General features: G+C 37.6%; 2 protein-coding genes and 1 long non-coding RNA gene across 3 annotated transcripts; 2 read left to right on the top strand and 1 right to left on the bottom strand.

Moving 5' to 3' along the window:
- Positions 1–367: 367 nt before the first annotated feature.
- On the top strand, positions 368–2147 carry LOC112174228. The gene is made up of 3 exons (XR_002925913.2): positions 368–633; positions 1199–1246; positions 1359–2147. It is a non-coding gene; the product is annotated as an uncharacterized LOC112174228 (long non-coding RNA).
- A 1724-nt stretch (positions 2148–3871) lies between these two features.
- Positions 3872–4549, bottom strand: LOC121050012 (secreted RxLR effector protein 161-like). The gene has a single exon (XM_040508539.1). The coding sequence runs from the start codon at positions 4547–4549 to the stop codon at positions 3872–3874; it is 678 nt and encodes a 225-aa protein (XP_040364473.1).
- Positions 4550–16779: 12230 nt separating this feature from the next.
- Positions 16780–18912, top strand: LOC112171334 (BAHD acyltransferase At5g47980). The gene is made up of 2 exons (XM_040507632.1): positions 16780–17582; positions 18192–18912. The coding sequence occupies exons 1-2, from the start codon at positions 17084–17086 to the stop codon at positions 18743–18745; spliced, it is 1053 nt and encodes a 350-aa protein (XP_040363566.1). The 5' UTR covers positions 16780–17083; the 3' UTR covers positions 18746–18912.
- Positions 18913–20714: the final 1802 nt, after the last annotated feature.

Below are 20714 nucleotides of genomic sequence, written 5' to 3'. Positions count from 1 at the left end.
AAAAAGATCAAACCATTGTAGTTCAAATATTGTATTTCTAGTGTTGGGAGAATTTTTGTGTCAACGGATGTACATATATTTATTTTTGAATCCGTCGGATATATTTCTTCTGCAGACACCTGAATTTAATTTGGGCATCCGATGTGTTGAATTTTGTACTGGGTCGTGTAATGGGCTTTTGTGTTGTTCGACAATCGAATTTAGCCGGGCCCCAACATCGAGATAAACTGTTTGAAAATGGGCTTCAGAATTCGAGGATGGGCAATTCAGCAAGCCCACCAATTTGGGCCAAATATGAGTCTTGTACAAGTGTGAAACTCTAAGCCCAATGAAGGAAGCCCAGTCCATAAATAAAGAGTAAAACTTGAGACTCAACAAGATTGAGAGTTTGGCGTGATCATCTGAGCTTGAGTTAGAGGTCGAGTCGGAGACGGACAGCAGCTATTGTAGTCCAAGGCGGAGAAAAAGCTGTACCGCTAAGGCTTGTTTAAATGGATTGGATCCGGTCCCGGATCTTGCACTCTGTCTCTTGCGTCTGCAATTAGATAGCAGCTTCAATCCTCATATTATCCTAGCTCCGATTTCAGACTTTAATAAACCTTACCCAGATCTGCTGCTGCGGGTTCAGAACTGGTACGGACCCATTTCGGTATTTCTTTTCTGATTGCCAATTGTCTGGGCATAGTTATAATTCAAAGCTGGAGCATCTTGTTTGATTGAGAGATGAGCACGTAGCTATTGTATTTCTTGGTCTGACTTGCATTTGAAATCAACAGCATTACTCAACCGTTTGACCTTGCTGCAATTAGTCATGCCACACTTTGTCTTCTAGTTTGCAAGATTGAATTAATTAATTGAACCATGCTTGTCACCGTTTGCTTTTTTTTTTTCTTTTGCAAGTTCCAGCCATGTTTCTTGTCTTCTTGTTAATCATGATTCTAGAAACAAGTTTCATTTTTAATATTTGTTGCTTCCCAGCTTGCATCAACAATTTCAAAGAAGTCATATAATTAAATTAGCTTTCCTTTGACCATGTATAGCAACAACTAAAATTTGACTTCATTTGATCGCACCACAGCGTCAAAATAGCTGCTCCACCACCGCCTCACCACCGCTTCACAAAGCATTCGCTAACTGTTTTTTTATTTGAACATCAATCTAGCCTTTTCACTTCAAAGATTTTATTCTCTGTATGCAGGCGTCGTTATGTCTCCACCGCCAAGCCCTGCTGTCAATTTTTACAGAGGTGAGTACTGCAGATAATTGGTAGCCTGCAGTTTTGCCTTTCTTTCATTTACCTTCTGTTCACAACCCTGCTTTCTTTCTGACCATCTTATTTTATCTCTTTTGGTTTGCAGGTTACAGAATCATTAAGGGTGAGGCTTTGTATTCTTCACTTGGCATGTTGGATTGGTAGCTTAGGATTTGTATTTCTTTTTGGAAGTGGTGGTGGCAAAGTTTTGATACGGTGGAAGAAGAAAAGCAAGGCAGCAAGGGAAGCTTTTTATGTGATGGGTTTTGTTGCGTTTGGAGGAAGAGAATGTACTGCATAGGTTGTGATATAGGAACTCGGCCGTTCATGAACGACCCTATGTTCCAATATTTAAAACCCCAACAGCCATGTTGCATTAAGACGTTGGCCGTTCATGAACGACCATGTTAGTCTTAATTCAAGAGAAGATCGCTCGGCCGTTCTTGAACGACCATGGTTGTCTCAAAAAGGTGTTGGTTGCTCATGAACAGGCCCTTTTTGCTTGAAGAAAACCTGTTAACTCCTTGCCGAAGCAAGCAAGAGCAACATGATGCAGTGTATACCTGAACTTCTCCCTTCAAGCTGTTTTGATTTCGCTCTCTATTTTGGCAGAGTCTTGGCCTCTTGTTTACTGAATATTTCTCTCTTCTCCCCTCCTTTCTCTTCACCGTTGCCACCTTTATATAAGGGTGGTTCGATAAGTGAAGCTGGATAGCTGATAACCACTTTGTATTTGAATTTGAATAACAAGCTTAACTCTATCACTTGTTATCTGTTGAATGGGTCAAAAACTTGGCCAAGTCTTGAATCAAGGCTACCAGAACATTATCTCTTATTGCTTGATGTCATTTGAACTTGTCGAAGCTAAAGGACTTTGAATAATTTTTGAATAGTACTTGCTTGCCGTTTTGAGTTTGGTCAAAGTTCTAACAAACTTATCCCATGTGTGAAACTGAATGTATTTCTTTTTGAATGTATTTCTCTCTTTTTTTTTTTTTCACAGCAGCTTGTAGGAATATCAATGTTGTAATGGGCTCCGCCTTTTTTCAATTAATTTTGAAAGACCATCACCATATAACTTCTAGACTCGTGATTTTTCTGGTTTCAACACTTGTGACTAAAATCTGCAAGCTACAAAGTCTTAACTCAGCATCTGATTACCAAAAACGTAACCCAAACATTTCTACCTCATGTAATGTTAAAGGCTAAATCAATTATCAACACCACTTAAATCTCAACTCATTTTTCAAAAACAAAACATTTGTTACCCTCTTGACATTTTAAAACATTTTAAAACACAACAACAATTTTCAACAGCACTCACAATCTAACCAAAGTACAAACAGTAATCCCTGCAAAGAAATTAGTTCAGGGGATCACCAAAATCACACAATCCAAAATCATAGTAATCCCTGCATATAGATTAGTTTAGGAGACTACATTAAAATCAATCAATTCAAAAAACAGTAATCCCTGCATATAATTTTGTTTAATAGATTATGATAAAATCTAATAACTCAAGATTCAAACAATGTGTTAATGTTGGTGAGCGAGGGGTCTAATTAACGTTTAGAGAAAGAGAGAGAGAGAGAGAGAGATACACAAGAAATATAGTGGTTCGTCTCCCACCATAGCGGGAGACTACGTCCACTTGAATATTGTACTATGTGTGTTTGGTCCTTGCAGCCCAAAGGGGATTACAAAGTGTGTAATGGGATGTTGAGTAAGTGGGAAGAAGTCTCCTTTTATAGGGGAGGGAGGGTTCTTCCTTTACATGCTTTCCAATGTGGGATGCTAAAACCACTATTCTAGTGTAGAAAGGCCTATTATGGAGGCATGTTGGCAAGGCCGGGAAGGTGGCTTCCCGGAGAGGTATTGGCCGCTTCCGATTACTATGGCGTAGCTTGGACATCGGGCTACGGGATGCATGTCTCAGTTGGGCCCCACCATGGCTGTGTAAGCCCCCTTTAGGATCTTTGTGTTTTACTTAAGCAAAATCAGAAAATAGATGAACTGAAAACAGAAACAACACAGCAGATTTTAGAGTGGTTCAGCCAAAACTTTAGCCTACGTCCACTTTGTGATCTCTCTTGAGAGATTCACTAGCACTATGAAGAATTTAGGTGTTTACAAGTACTTATTGCAGATCCCTCAAACCCCTTTGACTAGTTCTTATCTCTCTATCACCTTGACTCTCAGTTTTCTGCACTTTCTGTCTCCTTATTCCAGAAAACTGACTGCAGCTCCTATTTATAGGGCATAGAGGCTGCTGATACAACATGGGATTAGGATTCCTAATCCTAATAGACTAAGCTTTTAATACAAATCCTAATAGAACTTGAAAGACTAACTTTCCTAGAACTTATAGAAAAGCTGCGCGCAAACCTCTTTCCTTTCTAGACTTGGATTTGAATTCTGAACCCTAATTTTCAGATTGTATCAATGAGCCAAAAACACAACAATCTCTACCTTGGTGAGTTGATACCAAAACGATTGCTGCAACCTTCAGGATGTCTTGAACTTCTTGAAGTAATCCCGAACAAACCTTCAAGAACCTTCACCTTGGCAAGACTCTTCTTGCCTCAACACACCTCAAGTGAGGAGGTGCTCCACCACAACTCAGCATGTTGTGGCACTGAGCAAGTTCAAGCAATGCTTGAACTTCTCTACAGCAACGGGCTTGGTAAGACAATCTGCAGCATTGTCTTTTGTGTGAACCTTCTCCACAATAATATTTCCAGATTCTACCCAATCTCTGATCCTGTGATAGCGAACATCAATGTGTTTCGTTCTTGCATGAAACACTTGATTCTTTGCCAAATAAATGGCACTTTGACTGTCACACTTCACTACCACGCCTTCTTGGTGAATTCCAAATTCACTTGCTAGCCCATTCAACCAAATAGCTTCCTTTGAAGCTTCTGTTAATGCCATATATTCTGCCTCAGTAGTAGATAGAGTTGTGACTGCTTGAAGATTTGATTTCCAGCTCACAGGTCCTCCTCCACAAGTAAAAACATAACCTGTTGTGGACCTCCTTCTATCTAAGTCTCCTACATAATCTGCATCCACAAAACCAGCCACACATGCTGCTTCTTGTTTCCTCTCAAACATGATTCCAAGCTGCCTAGTCCCTTTTAAATACCTCAAAATCCACTTCACTGGTTCCCAATGGGGCTTACCCAGATTTGACATGTACTTAGAGACAACACTCAATGCTTGAGCTAAATCTGGTCTTGTGCAAATCATCGCATACATGAGACACCCTACTGCACTTGCATATGGAACATCCTTCATCACATCAATCTCTTTTTGACTTGATGGCCTTTGCTTTGCACTTAACTAATAATGTGCAACTAATGGGATAGAAACAACCTTAGCTCCATCCATGTTGAAGCGTTCAAGTACCCTCAGAATGTACTTTTCTTGTGACAGCCAAATTTTCCCAGCTTTTCTATCCCGCCTTATTTCAATTCCAAGGATCTTTTATGCAGCTCCTAGATCCTTCATGTCGAATTCAGCTCCCAATTTCTTCTTAAGCTCTTCAATTTTCGACATATCCTTGCATGCAATTAGCATGTCATCTACATACAAAAGTAGTAGAATAATCTCCCCATCTTCGAATACATGGTAGTAAACGCAGCAGTCATATAGACACCTTGTGTAGCCTATTTTCAGCTTGTATGTGTCGAAACGCTTGTACCACTGCCTTGGTGATTGCTTAAGTCCATATAGGGACTTCCTTAACCGACAAACCAGATCCTCTTTTCCTGTTTCAACAAAACCCTCCGGCTGCGACATATAAATGTCTTCTTCGAGGTCCCTATGAAGAAAAGCAGTTTTCACATCCATCTGCTCAATCTCCATATCATACTGAGCTGCTATAGACAACAATAACCGAATTGAAGTGTGTTTGACGGCCGGAGAGAAAATCTCGTCATAATCAACTCCCTCTTTCTACGAATACCCTTTTGCCACCAAGCGTGCTTTGTACTTTATGGCATCAGCATCATGTATTCCTTCTTTCTTCCTAAACACCCACTTGCAGCAAACAAGTTTTCTTTCTTTGGGTTTAGGAATCAACTCCCACATGGAATTCTTATGCAAAGATTCCATCTCTTCTGTCATAGCACCAATCCAACCTGCCTGTTCTTCACTTTCTATGGCATCTTGATAAGTAGTTGGATCTCCTTGACTTATACTCAGAGCATGACTCACATCTTCTTCCTGTTCGAACCCGAACCTTTGTATTTTTCTTGGATTCCTTTTAGGCTTGTCAAGTGCTATGCTTCTTTTAAATGACTCAGGTGCTTGTGGGATAGGGGAATTTCGACCCCTCTGTGGGGATTGCTCCACCTGAGCCCTAACTGGTGACTGTTGTTGCTGCTCTGTTTCTTCAATAGCTCCTTGATCATTCCCTACTTGCTCAATTTGCTCCACCTGAACTTGGGAATCTTCATCCGATGGGTTAGCTAATGAAATCTTGATTGCTTCTTCCTCAACAACAGCCATCTTCTCCTTCTTGCTATTAACCTCCTCATTCAATGGCATAGTCTTCTCATCAAAGATTACATCCCTGCTTATCACCTTTTTGTCGTTGACTATATCCCACAACTTATAACCTTTCACCCTTTTCTCAAAGCCGATGAACAAGCACTCATGGGACTTTGGTTTCAGTTTGGTTCTTTCATCGCTGGGAATATGTGCATAAGCACTGCAACCAAACACTCTCAAGTTGGAATAATCAACTGGCTTTCTAGACCATACCTCCTCTGCACACTTGAAGTTAATAGCCCTAGAAGGTGATCGATTAATCAAATAACATGCATGATTAACCGCTTCTGCCAAAAAAGTTTCAGGCAACCCCGCATGAAGTCTCATGCTTCTTTCTCTCTCCATGAGAGTTCTGTTCATCCTTTCGGCAACACCGTTTTGTTGAGGAGTCTTCTTAACAGTAAAGTGTCTTGGGATGCCTGCATCTTTGCACAACTGTAAGAACTGATTATCTCTATATTCACCTCCATTGTCACTTCTCAAACACTTGATTTTTCTGCTTGTTTGGTTTTCAACTTCAGCTTTCCACTCCTTGAACTTAGTGAAAACCTGGTCTTTAGTTTTCATAAAGTATACCCAAACCTTCCTTGAAAAATCATCTATGAAAGAGACAAAGTATCTGGTTCCACCCTTTGATTTTGTTGGTGTAGGCCCCCAAACATCTGTATGAATATAGTCCAATACTCCTTTGGATTTGTTCTCACTGCTGCCCACATTGAACGTCACCTTGGTCTGCTTTCCTAGTGTGCAATACTTGCAAAATTCAAGTTTGCAGCTCATTACACCTTCCAGCTGATCCCTTTTGTGTAATTCCTGCAACCCTCTCTGACTCATGTGCCCTAGTCGTTTATGCCAAAGTTCAGTCTTGTCTTCCTCTGTACAAACTGAAGCTCCACCAACCACGGTAGAACCCGTAAGTTTATACATGTTATCTGGTTGCATCACACTCCTCATGTAGACCATTTGTCCCTTTCCTACCTTGAGCTGTCCTTTTTCAGATTTATACCAAAATCCAGCCCTATCCAAAGTGCTCAATGAAATCAGATTTCTGCTCAATTTTGGGACATGTCGGACGTTTCCCAGCATTCTGACAATTCCATCATGCATCTTGATCTTTACTGTTCCGATTCCCATAATTCTACAAGGTGAATCATCTCCCATCAACACTTCCCCAGTGTTCCTCTCTTCATATGTGTCGTACCAATCTCTGTGTGCACACATATGAAATGTGCAGGCTGTATCCAAGGGAAAATTCTACAATGTGTTAACGTATGACATGCATACAATTGCCTTAAAAGTGGTAAAATGAGTCCTCAAAATAGTAATATTAATCCTCAAAGTGGTAACATGAGTCCTTAAAGTGGTAAATTTTCTTAGTTACCACATGAGTCCTCAAAATAGTAATATTAGTCCTCAAAGTGGTAACATGAGTCCTTAAAGTGGTAAATTTTCTTAGTTTACCGTATAAGTCCTCAAAATAGTAATATTAGTCCTCAAAGTGGTAACACGAGTCCTTAAAGTGGTAAAAATAGTTGATGTATGAGAAATGTTAACATACCATAATTTTACCCGTATCCAAGGTCCAATATTTAATAGCGCTGGAGCTGGTTGTTACTGCGAGAAGTTCTCCATCGTCACTATAATTTCCAGCAACGACATTGGCTGACTTGGAGCTCTCTCCTAACATCTGCACCTTTTTCTCCTTCCATTGTTTGCAATTCCTTTTCCAGTGGTCGAGTGAACCACATTCGAAGCAACCATTCTTCTTTTCTTTGCCTTTTCCCTTGGATTTTGACCTGCCTCTTTCTTCAAATCCACCACCTCTATTCCTGGACCTTCCTCTCTCCTTGCCTCTGACATGAAGTCCCCGTGCTTGAGAACTTTCTTCATCTTGGTCCATTTTGACATATGATTCCAAGTTCTCACACACTTTAGAAAGTGTGATAGTATCTTTGAATATCATGGTAGTTTTGAAGTGCTTGAATGAAGGTGGAAGCGAATGAAGTAACATGACAGCCGTGTCTTCGTCATCCATCTTTGCTCCAACCTTCTCCAAGTTTGATATGCAATTCTGAAAATTGCATATGTGATCATTAAGATCATCCCCTTCCTCCATCTTGAGTCTAAAGAGCTGCTCCTTCAAGAGTAGCTTGCTGCTGATAGTTTTACCCCTGTAGACGCTTTCAAGCTTCTCCCATGCTTCCTTTGCAGTCATATTCTCACCAATATGAAGCAAGACATTATCAGCAAGATGCAACTCAATTGAGCTCTTTGCTTTCTTATTCTTCTTTGTATAATCTGCTTCAGTCATTGTTGCAGGCTTATCTCCAATTGCCTCATCAACCTCTTCTTTCCAATCCAATTCTTCTAAGATTTCATAGTTATGTATGAAAGTGAAGCTGACCCTATAAATAGTTAGATGGAAAATGAATTTAATTCATTATTAGATTGTAGTTGTATCACTACTAGGATAAAGTTCATACACATCAGTCCACAACTGATGTTAAAAAAAAAAAATCCAATGTCTTAGTGGGCGATGTTAAAGATCTCCAAAACTTAGACATCGGTTCATAATTGATGTCTAGTTTGCAATGAGACATCGGTTTAACGTTCAGAATTGATGTAAAAATGTTAATGTGATCACCATTTTGGTGTGTTTATCTATTGTCAAACCTTCATATTTGGCATTAGATGCTTAATGAAATATAGGTCTAACAACACAATTATCCATTTTAACATCATTACTGATTTTAGAAACGATGTCTGATAATATTTTACACGTCGGTTCCCTTTAATTTTTGCTTGTGGTTCATGAGCTTTTTGTGTGTTTGCTACATAATATTCCACTAGACATTCAATCTACATTCTGTAGAATAGTTTGAATTGATATAATTACTCATTTTAACATCGGTTCCTGAAGAAGAACGATGTCCAATGCTATGTTGGACATCGGTTCCTTGGTCGATATCGATGTCCATAGTAATACTTGACATCGGTTTTTGTTTTCAAACTAATGTATTTTCTCTTTGTTGACATCAATTCTTGTTTAATAACTGATGTATTTTCTATTTCTTGACATCGATTTTTTGTTCTCAAATTGATGTACATTCTCTTTTCTGACATCGGTTTTTGTTTCGTAACTGATGTACGTGCTCTTTTCTGACATCAATTTTTGTTCTCAAACTGATGTACATTATCTTTTCTGACATCAGTTCTTGTTTAGTAACTGATGTATTTTCTCTTGCTTGACATCAGTTTTTGTTTTTAATCTGATCTAATATCTCTTTCCTGATATCAGTTTTGTCATTTTAAAGCAAGTATTTGGTACTAGAAAGCTGATCCACAAATAACATGAAATTCAAATGCAATCTAAATATTAGGGAATTGCATTAATTTCTATCCAACATGAAAGCTGTTAATAATTTGAAAAGTTTTGCAAAATAAACCCTAACCTACTTTAAGGCTAGTCCAGAAGATACCACTACTGTAATAACTGCATGCAGTTTTGTTCACAGTTGCTGGAATTACTACATCTATGACAGCCGCATCTATTTCTACAATTAGTGGTGGAACTGGTTTTGCATGCTAGTCTCGGTTGCTTTCAGCGATGATCAATCTAATCAATTGACTTCTCCAAATTCGATGAATTTGCCTCTTTATCACTTAACTGAGATCATTCACTAGTGCCCTGCAAAGTAGAACGCAGAAATTAAGTACTCATACTAACCATATATAGCAAAAGCTCATAATGTAATGCTCTGAAAAAGGACAATCAAGTGATTTAAGGACTACATTGAGTATATTCAAAAGCATAGATACTATAGTTGATATGATCATTATATTAACAAAAGATTGATTCTTATATCATTATCAAACAAAACTGGAACTTGAAAATAAACAACAAGCTTACTGTTAGATAGATATAAGAACGTTTGTTCAATCAAACTAGCTAGGAGTTTTAGACTGCTATAGAGATGCTAGATTTTTCTAGTTGTTTCTTCTAGCATGATGCACATAACCAAAATCAAGAATCTCAACATTTCCTGCAGCATTGAGATCAAATAGCTTGTTCAACCTAAGCCATGTTTAGCAGCTTATGGATTTCTATGAGGCATATTCCTTTCATTAATAATCTTGAATGAAGTTCTTTCTTACTACAGTTGATTATTGCCAAAAAAAAAACAAAAACAGGAATATTTATGTTCCACTACAAAAATATCAGGTTATAGTGACCAAATCCCCAATAACCAGAGATACAACATATTGCAATTAAGCTCTAATCAGAAATAAGAACTGAGAGATAGTTGAGCAGATACAACCACTGGAGAAGGTTAGGTTCCAGACAATATCTAAAGAAGCATCAGAAGCACAACTATGCAACACAGTATATATATTATCCTCAATCCAGCAACACTCCACAAAACAAGTCTATGAATAGAGAAAAGTACATTTCAAAACTACCAACAGCCAATTAAAAAGTTTGAATTCATTAGGCTCCATCACATGAACTCCAAGCTATTGCATCACACAAAACTCAATACATTGCTAGCGTAATCAAATATGGAAAATCCTCTCCGCTTCTAGTATTTGGTCAAATCAAGGTCCCAATTTCTTTTAACAGTTAGTAACAGCCTTCACTAATTTATCCACTGCTTAACAAAAGGAACAGCCTTTCAGACTTTGTAATCATGTACTACTTCATGACCATGATTTCAACCGAGGTGTGCATATGCCACAAAATTCAAATACGCCAAGCACAACTAGCCTGGTCCAATATATTCATCTTCGTTACTTGTATTTCAGCATGAACACCAATACAGCATTATGCAAGCATTTCAGAATAATCATAGCAAAAACAATTTTAGTACACACAACTCATCACTGAATTCACAATTTATCATTCTATTATCAAAAGGAACGAAGCAGGCTAGAGTAGAAAGAGAAACCTGCAAATATTCAAGGCCGCCATTTGATGGATTCCACTTGGAAACAGCTTCCCAATCTTTAATGCAGCCCTTGATACCTTTTCAACCATAGAGAGAGAAAATGAATTGAGAATAAGAGCTCTCCTCACCATGTTTTCCAGAATCAAAATCGCTTCTCTACAACATCGAATACAATCTAACAAAGCAAATCACAACTTAAAATTTGAATCTACAAGTAAAAAATAGGAGACCAAAACAGAAACCAAGTAAAAAGAGATTGAGAACAGACCCAAGACACGGACTTTGAAGAATCAGATCTCGAACCCAGAAAGTTTTCTGCTTTGCTGCTTGAGGAAGAGAGCAACCAAGGTTTGAGGCTGTTCATTTGAAGACCCAGAAAATCATGTTCATGAGAGATAGATCGATTGAAAACCTAAAAAGTAAAAACCCAGACAACTTCTTACTGAGTTACAGTCGAGGAGAGAGAGGGCCGTCGACGCCTCGACGGTCGAAGAGAGGGGCTGAGAGGGGGAGGCCCATAGAGAGAGAAAGGAGAGACAGCGACTGCAGCTCCGGCTTCGGCTTTTCTACTCTCAGCAATTGTGTCACGCCCCTGATTTTACACACATGAAAATCGATATATAATCCCATAATTACATATGCGTGAACGTTCAGCCATCAATACAAAATACCTAGAAACTTTTTCCCTTTTAACCCAAGTACATATTGATGCCCTGAACCCACAATGTCAATATTGACCCGCTCCATAGAGTCATATATTACAAAGCTTATGAATTAAATTGTCAACAACAAAATAAAACGTAAATGCTCCTCAGAGCTCACTACAAGCGGAAGTCTTAATAACGGTAAGGTCACAAAATTGGCTTCCTACCGTAAAGCTGCTAGCTCGCTGCCTCAACCTCGAATTTCCTAACCTGCAGGATTAACCCCTACACCGTTGGAATGGTGCACCGGGTTGCCACATAACAAACCCGGTAAGCTTTTTCAAGCCCGTATGAGTAACTCAAAACACACATGCACAACTCACGCCAAAAACGAGGAAAACCTTTCAACTCGTGAATAAAGAAAACATACCATGCTTCCAAAAACAATACTCTTTTCCCAAAGGAAACAACGAAAGTCACACCGTGACAAAATAATAGAAATCGTTAACCTAACAATTCAAATATGATAAATCGATCCAACCTGGATAAAACAATAATTAGGTCCAACCTGGACAAAACATCAACACAAATCAATCATACCTATCGTTAACCTAACAAATAGAATATGATAAATCGATCCAACCTGGATAAAACAATAATTAGGTCCAACCTGGACAAAACATCAACACAAATCAATCATACCTATCGTTAACCTAACAAATAGAATATGATAAATCTATCCAACCTGGATAAAACAATAATTAGGTCCAACCTGGACAAAATATGTACCCAGGAGTCTTAAGTAACCTACTTAGATCCATGAGGTAAGATGGCAGACAGACTAGAGCTCTAACTGAATCGTAACTTGTCACCCGGCCAAGGTTCAACCTTATGATATAATATTGCCATGAGGATGCAACCTGCAACCCCGGATCCTTAGGCCAACCTGACCCTCAGATCAAAACGTCAAATCAAATCAAAAGGAGAAATCACAACCTTTGACTCTCAAATCCTCAGACCATCGGTCGTCGGATCAAAACGTTAAATCAAATCAAAAGGAAAAATCACAACCTCTGACTCTCAAATCCTCAAACACTTTTCAAAACAATAGAAATATCATTTCCCACCATTTGTTTTCCGAAAAGCCACACCCCAAAACAATAAAACACATCATTCATGCATATTGTTTTCATAAATCCACCAATCCACCAAAACACATATATTTCACACAAATATATAATTACGTAGTCATCCGCTCAGAGATACCTACTATACTTTGTAGTTAAATCAAAACTCCCAAAATGATAAAGGAAATCCGTTCATTAATGAACCTTGAACCTTGTGAGAATACTCACCTCAAAATCCCGCTGTGTCTTCTATACAAAACCGAACTAACACTGTCACCAACAACTCGTCCAATTCACCTTTTTGAAGCACCTATTCACCAATGATCTCAAATCAGTAACGATTCACATTTGATTTAAGTTCGAAACCCCTGTTTTGAACTAAAATGCCCAAAGTGGCGCCAATCGAGGCAAAACCACATCCAAGACCTCCCAAAGTCTCTGGAATACATCCACGATCGATGTGACCAAACCACAAGTCGATCGGATGCTCGAATCCTCATGGATAGAATAAATCGATCGGTATGAAACTGCAAAAATCATAACAATTCCATACGAACTCCAAATTTTGCATATTATATATCGAAACGCTCGTAACAACGAGTAGAACATATATAATACCAAAAACAGTTCCTTAAGTGGCCGGAACGCCGCCACAGGCTGTGGCGCACCGCCGCCGGCCAAAACTCAATATTTCCCAAGACTCCCAACATCAAAGTTCTTCATCTAAGCATGCTTGTGAACTTTTATAACTAGCTCGAAGTCAGAAAACAAGCATAAAGGGTCGAAAACTACCTCACAAGCCATGAACAGTAATCCAATCCGAGTTGAACAAAGTTTCACGTGAATCGATCCAAACAACCACCAAGGATCGATCAAAGAGGCTGCTCTGAGCTCCCCAAGCTCAACTTGAAGCCCCGCCGACGTCGGAACAATGATTTCCGACCGGGTCTGAAAACACCAATCTGCACCGCCTTCTACCGCCGCCACCACCGAGAATCGGCGCTAGAGGACACCACAGGGACGACCAGACGGATGAGGCGAACTGATCTGGAAAGTCTCGTCGCCGGAGATCGCAGGAAAAGTCGGGTCGGGTCGACCTGGTCTGGGTCGGGTCAGCGGGGTTACTTCGATTCTGAGGGTAGCAGCCGAGAGAGAAGAGAGAGAGGGAAGATGGTTTTCGGAAAAGGAAAAAAATGAAAATAGTAAGTTTCCAACTTGGGAAACTTCTATTTATACCAAAATTGAAATTCCTTCCGATGGCCATAACTTTCTCATACGAACTCCGATTGACGCGAACCATATGTCCATGAACTCGTATCGACGCGCTCTACAACTTTCATGAAGGAAGTCTTCGGAGAATCCCAATGTATAAAAAGTCAATCTTGAGCCCCCCCTAAAGTCATACTTACCGAATAGAAATTCATCCGAAACACTTCCGTTCCATCCACGAGCCACGAAACCGTCCAATAACCATAAAATTAATTCCGGAAAATCTTCAGAAAATAATTACGAATTTCTAGGGTATCACAAATTGGCAGATTCAGTGGATTTCAGAAGAGAGATGAGAGAAGGAGGAGGAGAGCAATCGGAGGCGGAGAAGGAGGAAGAGGAGGCCGGTTGCTGGACGGCCTGGTGTCGCGGTGTCGTGGTCTGGGAATGAAAATTGGTGGAGTGTGGGAAAACCTAGTCAATCTCGTGGGAAATCTGACAAGTGTTGGGAGGGAGTGAAAATTTGGCTCCCCACTTACATAATTTTAGACTTAGTACTTCCCGCGTTTCTTTTTTAATTTTGGTTGAAAAGTATAGACATCAGTCAAATATAAGAAACGATGTTAATTATATGAATAGAAATCAGATTTTTAAGAACCGATGTTATAAAAACAAGGATTAATTTCAGTTTACCCCCTTAAGGTTTGGGGGTGTCATTGTTTCACCCCCTCTACTTTCAATTTTGAATTTTTACCCCCCAAACTTTTTAATTTCAATCAGTCGCGTCCAATTTGTCCTATTCCGTCCAAATTGGAAGTTAAGTTTGACTTTTGAGGGCTAAAATGGTCATTTCAACATAAAAAATTTAAAAAAATTAATATTTTTTTTCTGTTTTTTAGTTTTTTTTTTTTTTTTCGGTTTCTTCTTCTTCTTTTTTTTTTTTTTTTGTTTCTTCTTTTTTATATATTTTTTTATGTTTCTTCGTTTTTTTTATTTTGTCTTCAACCTATACACCACAAATTATAATAGGTTTATAAAAACAAAAAAATACTCTAGGTAATTGAAAGCCGCTCGCTGGTCTACGATATTTGTGACATAAAATTTAGGATATATCCCCAATAAAATGAAGAAATATCTGTAAAAAATAATTTTACACTTTATCTGTAAATAAATATCTATAAAAAATGATTTTACACAGATATTTCTTCACTTTATTGGGGATATACAGATAAAGTGTAAAATCATTTTTTACAGATATTTCTTCATTTTATTGGGGATATATCATAAAATTCTTCAATTTATTGGAGATATATCGCAAATATCTTAGACCAAAAATGATTTTACACATATATTTCTTCACTTTATTTGGGATATACAGATATTTTTTTACAAATATTTCTTCACTTTATTGGGGATATATCCTAAAATTCTTCACTTTTTCAGAGATATATCACAAATATCGTAGACCAGCGAGCGGTTTTCAACCACGTAGAGTATTTTTTTGTTTTGATAAACCTATTATAACTTGTGGTGTATAGGTTGAAGACAAAATAAAATTTTTAAAAAAAATGAAGAAACAGAAAAGAAAAAAAAAAAAAAAACTAAAAACAGAAATTTTTATTTTTTATTTTTTATGTTGAAATGACCATTTTAACCCTCAAAAGTCAAACTTAACATCCAATTTGGACGGAAGAGTAGAAATTGGACACGGCTGATTGAAATTGGAAAGTTTAGGGGGTAAAAATTCAAAATTGAAAGTAGAGGGGGTGAAATGATGATACCCCCAAACCTCAGGGGGGGAAACTGAAATTAATCCTAAAAACAATTTACATCAGCTGAAATCTTAACTGATTTAAAAGACATGATGTCTATTAACATTATTCTAGTAGTGTATTATTAACATCAAAATAAGTATGGTGAGTCCACTTCTTAATGCATCAGACTAGATTCTAGTTTATAGATTTGCAACCTTGTTTCTCATTCCAACTTAAAAGATATATACCAAACAAAACGATTAATTTTATACAGCTACATGAAGGAAAGAAGTTAATACTTCCTTATTCCTATATGGTCCAACTCCTCGAAAGATATGATTGCATATGTGACTTCTATGTGTGTATTCAAGCCTAGTTTGTTGGTTAGCAACTTGTTTCTTGTTCAACTCTAAAATATACACCAAACTAGCAACTCATTTTGTATAGCCGAATGAAGTAAAAGAGTTGGTGTACTACCTTATTCTTTCTAATCCAATACTTCTAAGATTTGATAGTTATGTATGAAAGTGAACTTGACCCTATATATAGTTAGATGGATTTTTTTTTAATCATTATTAGATTATAGTTATATTAATTTCCGACTAGACGCCAAACACACCCTATGAGTGTGGATAACTATGTGGGCAGTTATTTCACAAAAATATTTCAATTCAAAGGTTTTTTAATATTTGAGGGATATTTTGGTAAAAAAATTCAATTTTAGTTGACAATTCTCTTCTCACAATAATAATATAGATAAGTATGATAGGTCCACTTCTTAATGCATCATACAATAGTATGGTTTGTAGGTTTGCAGCTTTATTGCTCATATACCAAACAAAAAATTATTTTTGTACAACCAATTGAAGGAAAAAGTTAGTACCAGACCAAGCCGCTAAAGTAGCTAAAATTTTGATAAATCCTGTCCGTAAAATGGGTCCTATAGACATTCCATCTATTCCCCATATCCAATAAAAATTTAAAAAAAAATTATCGATTTATAATTCTCTGTTAGTTGCATTAGCAAATCATCCCACTTAATTCCTTTCCAGTCTAATTTCTTTAAAGATATAAATTCAGCTATAATTTTTTTTTTCTTAGAAGTGAGTTAAAGACTAACTCATTGTCCTTACCGAATTTATTAGATGATAAAACCATACAAAAACTACTTGCCATGAAACCATATGTCTGTGCGTGTGTATATATAGACACACACATGTATCTCTTGGCATAAAAAGGGTATTTTGTATTCTATATATAGTTAGCACTTGGCACAATAATAAACATGGAGGTGACTATAATTTCCAGAGATAGCATCACACCAGCTGTTACTTCCTCTTTAGTTCATCGCCATAAGAAACCTTACCAACTTTCCATCTTTGATCAGCTCTTTCCCAAAACTTACATTCCACTGGTTTTGTTCTACCCCATTACTGACCCAAATATCAATGTTTCCCAAACCCTAGCCCACCTAAAAAACTCCCTATCATATACACTCGTTGTGTACTACCCATTTTCCGGACGGATAAAAAACAACCTTTATATTGATGATTTTGATGCGGGTGTCCCCTTCCTTGAAGCCCGAATCAATTGTCGCATGTCTGAGTTTCTTAAGCTCCATGAAATTGAGCTACTCAATCAGTTCATTCCATTCCATCCATTTTGTCAGGAAGCCAAATCTCAAGATGATCTGCTACCCTTATTAGCAATTCAAGTCAGTGTTTTTTCATGTGGTGGAATAGCAATTGGGATCTCCGCATCTCACAAGATCTTTGATGGGGCCACCGGAAACAATTTCCTCAAATCTTGGGCTGCTGTTTTTCGTGGGGATCATGATAAAACTCTGCTACACACTAATCTCTACCAAGCTTCCTTAAGTTTTCCAGCAAAAGATGACATACCAGAAAAATATCTGGCTTTCATGGATAACATCGTTTTCAGTGGAAAACATTATTTGATAAGGAGATTTGTGTTTAATGCTAAAGCCATAGACAATCTACGAGATAAAGCAAAGAGCGAGGTCGTGCCCAATCCAACACGTATAGAGACGCTAACTTGTTTTCTTTGGAAACACGCTACAGCTGCTTCTAGATATGGTATGAAATTTCACAATGCATGCATATATATATATATATATATATTTATATTTATATAATATACAGGGTACTTCTAGTGTTGACCCTTAAAATGGATCAATTATTAGACCAACTTTTCAATCACATATCAGCATCATCACAGTTTAGTTTTTAGCTTTATATGAGCATAGCACTTATGCAAATTTTCAGTCAAATTGATAACCGCCAAGGCATTCATAACTGTGATTTAAAATTTTAAGCATGAACGGTTCACGTTGGACAGATTTGGTTCGTCCACTGACTTAATTTAGTTCGATAGCTTAAGGGTCATTAATTTGGCTGAAAAATTGCATAAGTGATCTATTCATGGAGTCCTAAAAACTGAATAGTCGAGATGCCCATATGTGATCAAAAAGTGGGTCCCAAAAAGGATCCCTCAATCCGTCCAAAGAAAGGGATCCCATAGTGGAAGGCCCTTCATATACATCCTATATTTTTCTTTTTTCTTTTTTCGCTTACTAATGACTATTATTATTAGACATGGAATTTTAATTTCCATTGTTAAACATATTATGTATATTTTAGATTAGGTAGACACGTAATACCTTGCTTGTTTTACATCATTTTTAGGTAGTACTTCACGAAGAGCATCCATAATAGCGCATGTAGTGGATATAAGGTCGCAATTGAAGCTCTCGATGTTAGATAACGCCATTGGAAATATTTTTTGGTGGGCAATAGCGGCTAACATCCCTACAAATAAGGGAGAAACTGGTGATGATGATCAGTTGTGTGATCTGATGAAGCTTTTACATGAATCTATCAAAGGATTGGACAATGACTATTTGAAGACTTTCCAAGGAGAAGAGGGATTTGGAGCCATTTCTAAGTTCATCGATCGCCATTTAGAGGTTGTGTATTCTTTGAAACCGGAAACATATATATTCACCAGCTGGACTAAGATTTTCAAGGAAGTTGATTTTGGATGGGGGAGACCGTTTTGGATTGGGGTCATGGGGAAAGTTGGACCAACTGCGGGCAATGCCATAATGTTTGTTGAAACACAACAGGGTAAGGGCATAGAAGCATGGGTGACCTTGGAGGAAAAGCAAATGGCTGTAATGGAAAAAGATCCTCAATTTTTAGCATTTACTTCTCAAAACCCACGCATTTCAAGTATGTGATGTGTCAAACCATGGAGAAGGAATAAGAAAAGCCGAAAATGTTACTTTGGCTATCATCATCTACAAGTGTTTTTTTTTTTTTTGCAACAAACCTTCAATATGACAATAATTCAAGACAACTGATCTTTGTTATGTATCATATCCAATATAATGCATTGTGTGTATCAAGCCATGGCAAGGAATAAGAAAAGCTCGAAAATGATACTTTGGATATCTACAACTACAAGCTTTTTTTACATGATCTTGTATTATATTTGTAGGGACATGGATTTTCACCATGTGTAAACACTCCAAGGCCCAGACAGCATACCTGGCGGAGGTGTGAGTCCCAAAAATGTTCAAGAAGCTAAAGTGTAATTGTTTGAGATTTAATTTGTAATCTCGGTAATTGCTAAGGATACTCGAGAAAATTTTCTAAATTTTGAAGGGAGTAAAATATCAATTTATTTTTTTAAAAATAAAGTACATAACACGACGAGTTCGTGAAAATTTTCATGAAATTTTTCAGATAGCCTAACTAATTATTCTGATTTTTCAAGGTTTCAAGATTATAGAAATTATCTAATGAAAAAGAAATAGAGCGATGCGATTTCAGCCATTGATTTAATGTATATAAAGAACAGATTTGATCGAACGAATCATAAAGCTCCAGAATTTTAGAGAGCTTGAGACCCTTTTAGAGAGTCGACGACCCGCGACTTGGAACCAACCGGATTTCCTCCTTCGAGCCACCTCCTGCTAGCGCACTGGTGCCGATCGATTTGTCTTGCCATCACCGTTGCGCCACCAGTCATGGCTTGGCCATTAGTACAACATGGAGAGAGAATCAGAGTTTCGGTAGCTACGGCGGTTTCTCTGCAATTTCGGCAGCTCTAGCGACAGTTTAATTGTGATGCATGAGGGTATGAAACTTCTTCTACTCTTCGAGCTCTACACGTTGGCATACATGGTTTTTTTTATTTCCATTAAGTTTGGAAGAGTTGCCATTTTAGGTGATTTCAGGCTCTGTCAAATTCAGTGTGTACAGTGGTAGTTTGGCCTTTCTTGGTTCCTTTTTTATCTTAATGCGTTGTCTATGAATAATATTGATTCTTGGTTACGTTTAATTCTAGAAGTTGTTAAGTGGAATGTAATTGAATTAGGTAGAGGGCAAGGAGTTTAGTATAAATTCAGAAGATTTGGTTAAATCTGGAGTTGAAGCTGAAAATTAAAGACAATGTTACTGGGGTATCTTAGTCACGTGAAAATTGGTATGATCTTATTAGTGTCATCCATTTAAAATATTGGAATTACAATGATTTGTTGTCAAACTTACGGACTCCAGTTACCTGAAAAATGAAAGGTGGTAGTGTTGGCCTAGAAAAAGCGAATGGAAATCAAAGTTGCAATATTTCAGGTAAGGGATTCTGGACTCGCCTCAGTTAGTAATTTTAATGCATATATTTTATAAAAATTATTTATGCATGAAAAATGTGTTTTCAATTTTTCTATGAGTTATTGTTTGATGGCTTGAGAGAGAGAGGAGCATAGCGACTTCCTTGGGTTTCGATCCCCTCAACCTCCGAAGGGGCTATAGGGATGAATTAGTGTATGACATTCTTTCAGGTGTGGCACGACTTCTAGGTGAAATGATGTAAGTGGACACTCTTGCTACACATTGCTGGTGTGAACGATATTAATCGTGATAAGATTGTAGTTGGCATAGTGACCTGTGCTATGCTAAAAATAGCACACAATTTAAAACCCTTTTTGTTGTCAAGTTGTAGCAGTGAAAGTAAGGGGTTGTTCTATGCCAAGGATCAAGGGTTCATGTTCAATTTACGTAACCTACAAAACAAAGAAAACTAGAATATTAACTATACTACTAAACAAATTGAAAAACACAAATTGGGGGGGGGGGAATTGTTGATTAATTCTGTGGAAAATAAAGTAAGAACAAAAGATGAATCTCAATAAAGTTTGTGAATAT

This window comes from Rosa chinensis, chromosome 6, assembly GCF_002994745.2.
Source record: "Rosa chinensis cultivar Old Blush chromosome 6, RchiOBHm-V2, whole genome shotgun sequence".
NCBI lineage: Eukaryota > Viridiplantae > Streptophyta > Magnoliopsida > Rosales > Rosaceae > Rosa > Rosa chinensis.
Note: the sequence above shows the minus strand (reverse complement) of the source record. Positions and strands in the feature narration are given on the sequence as shown.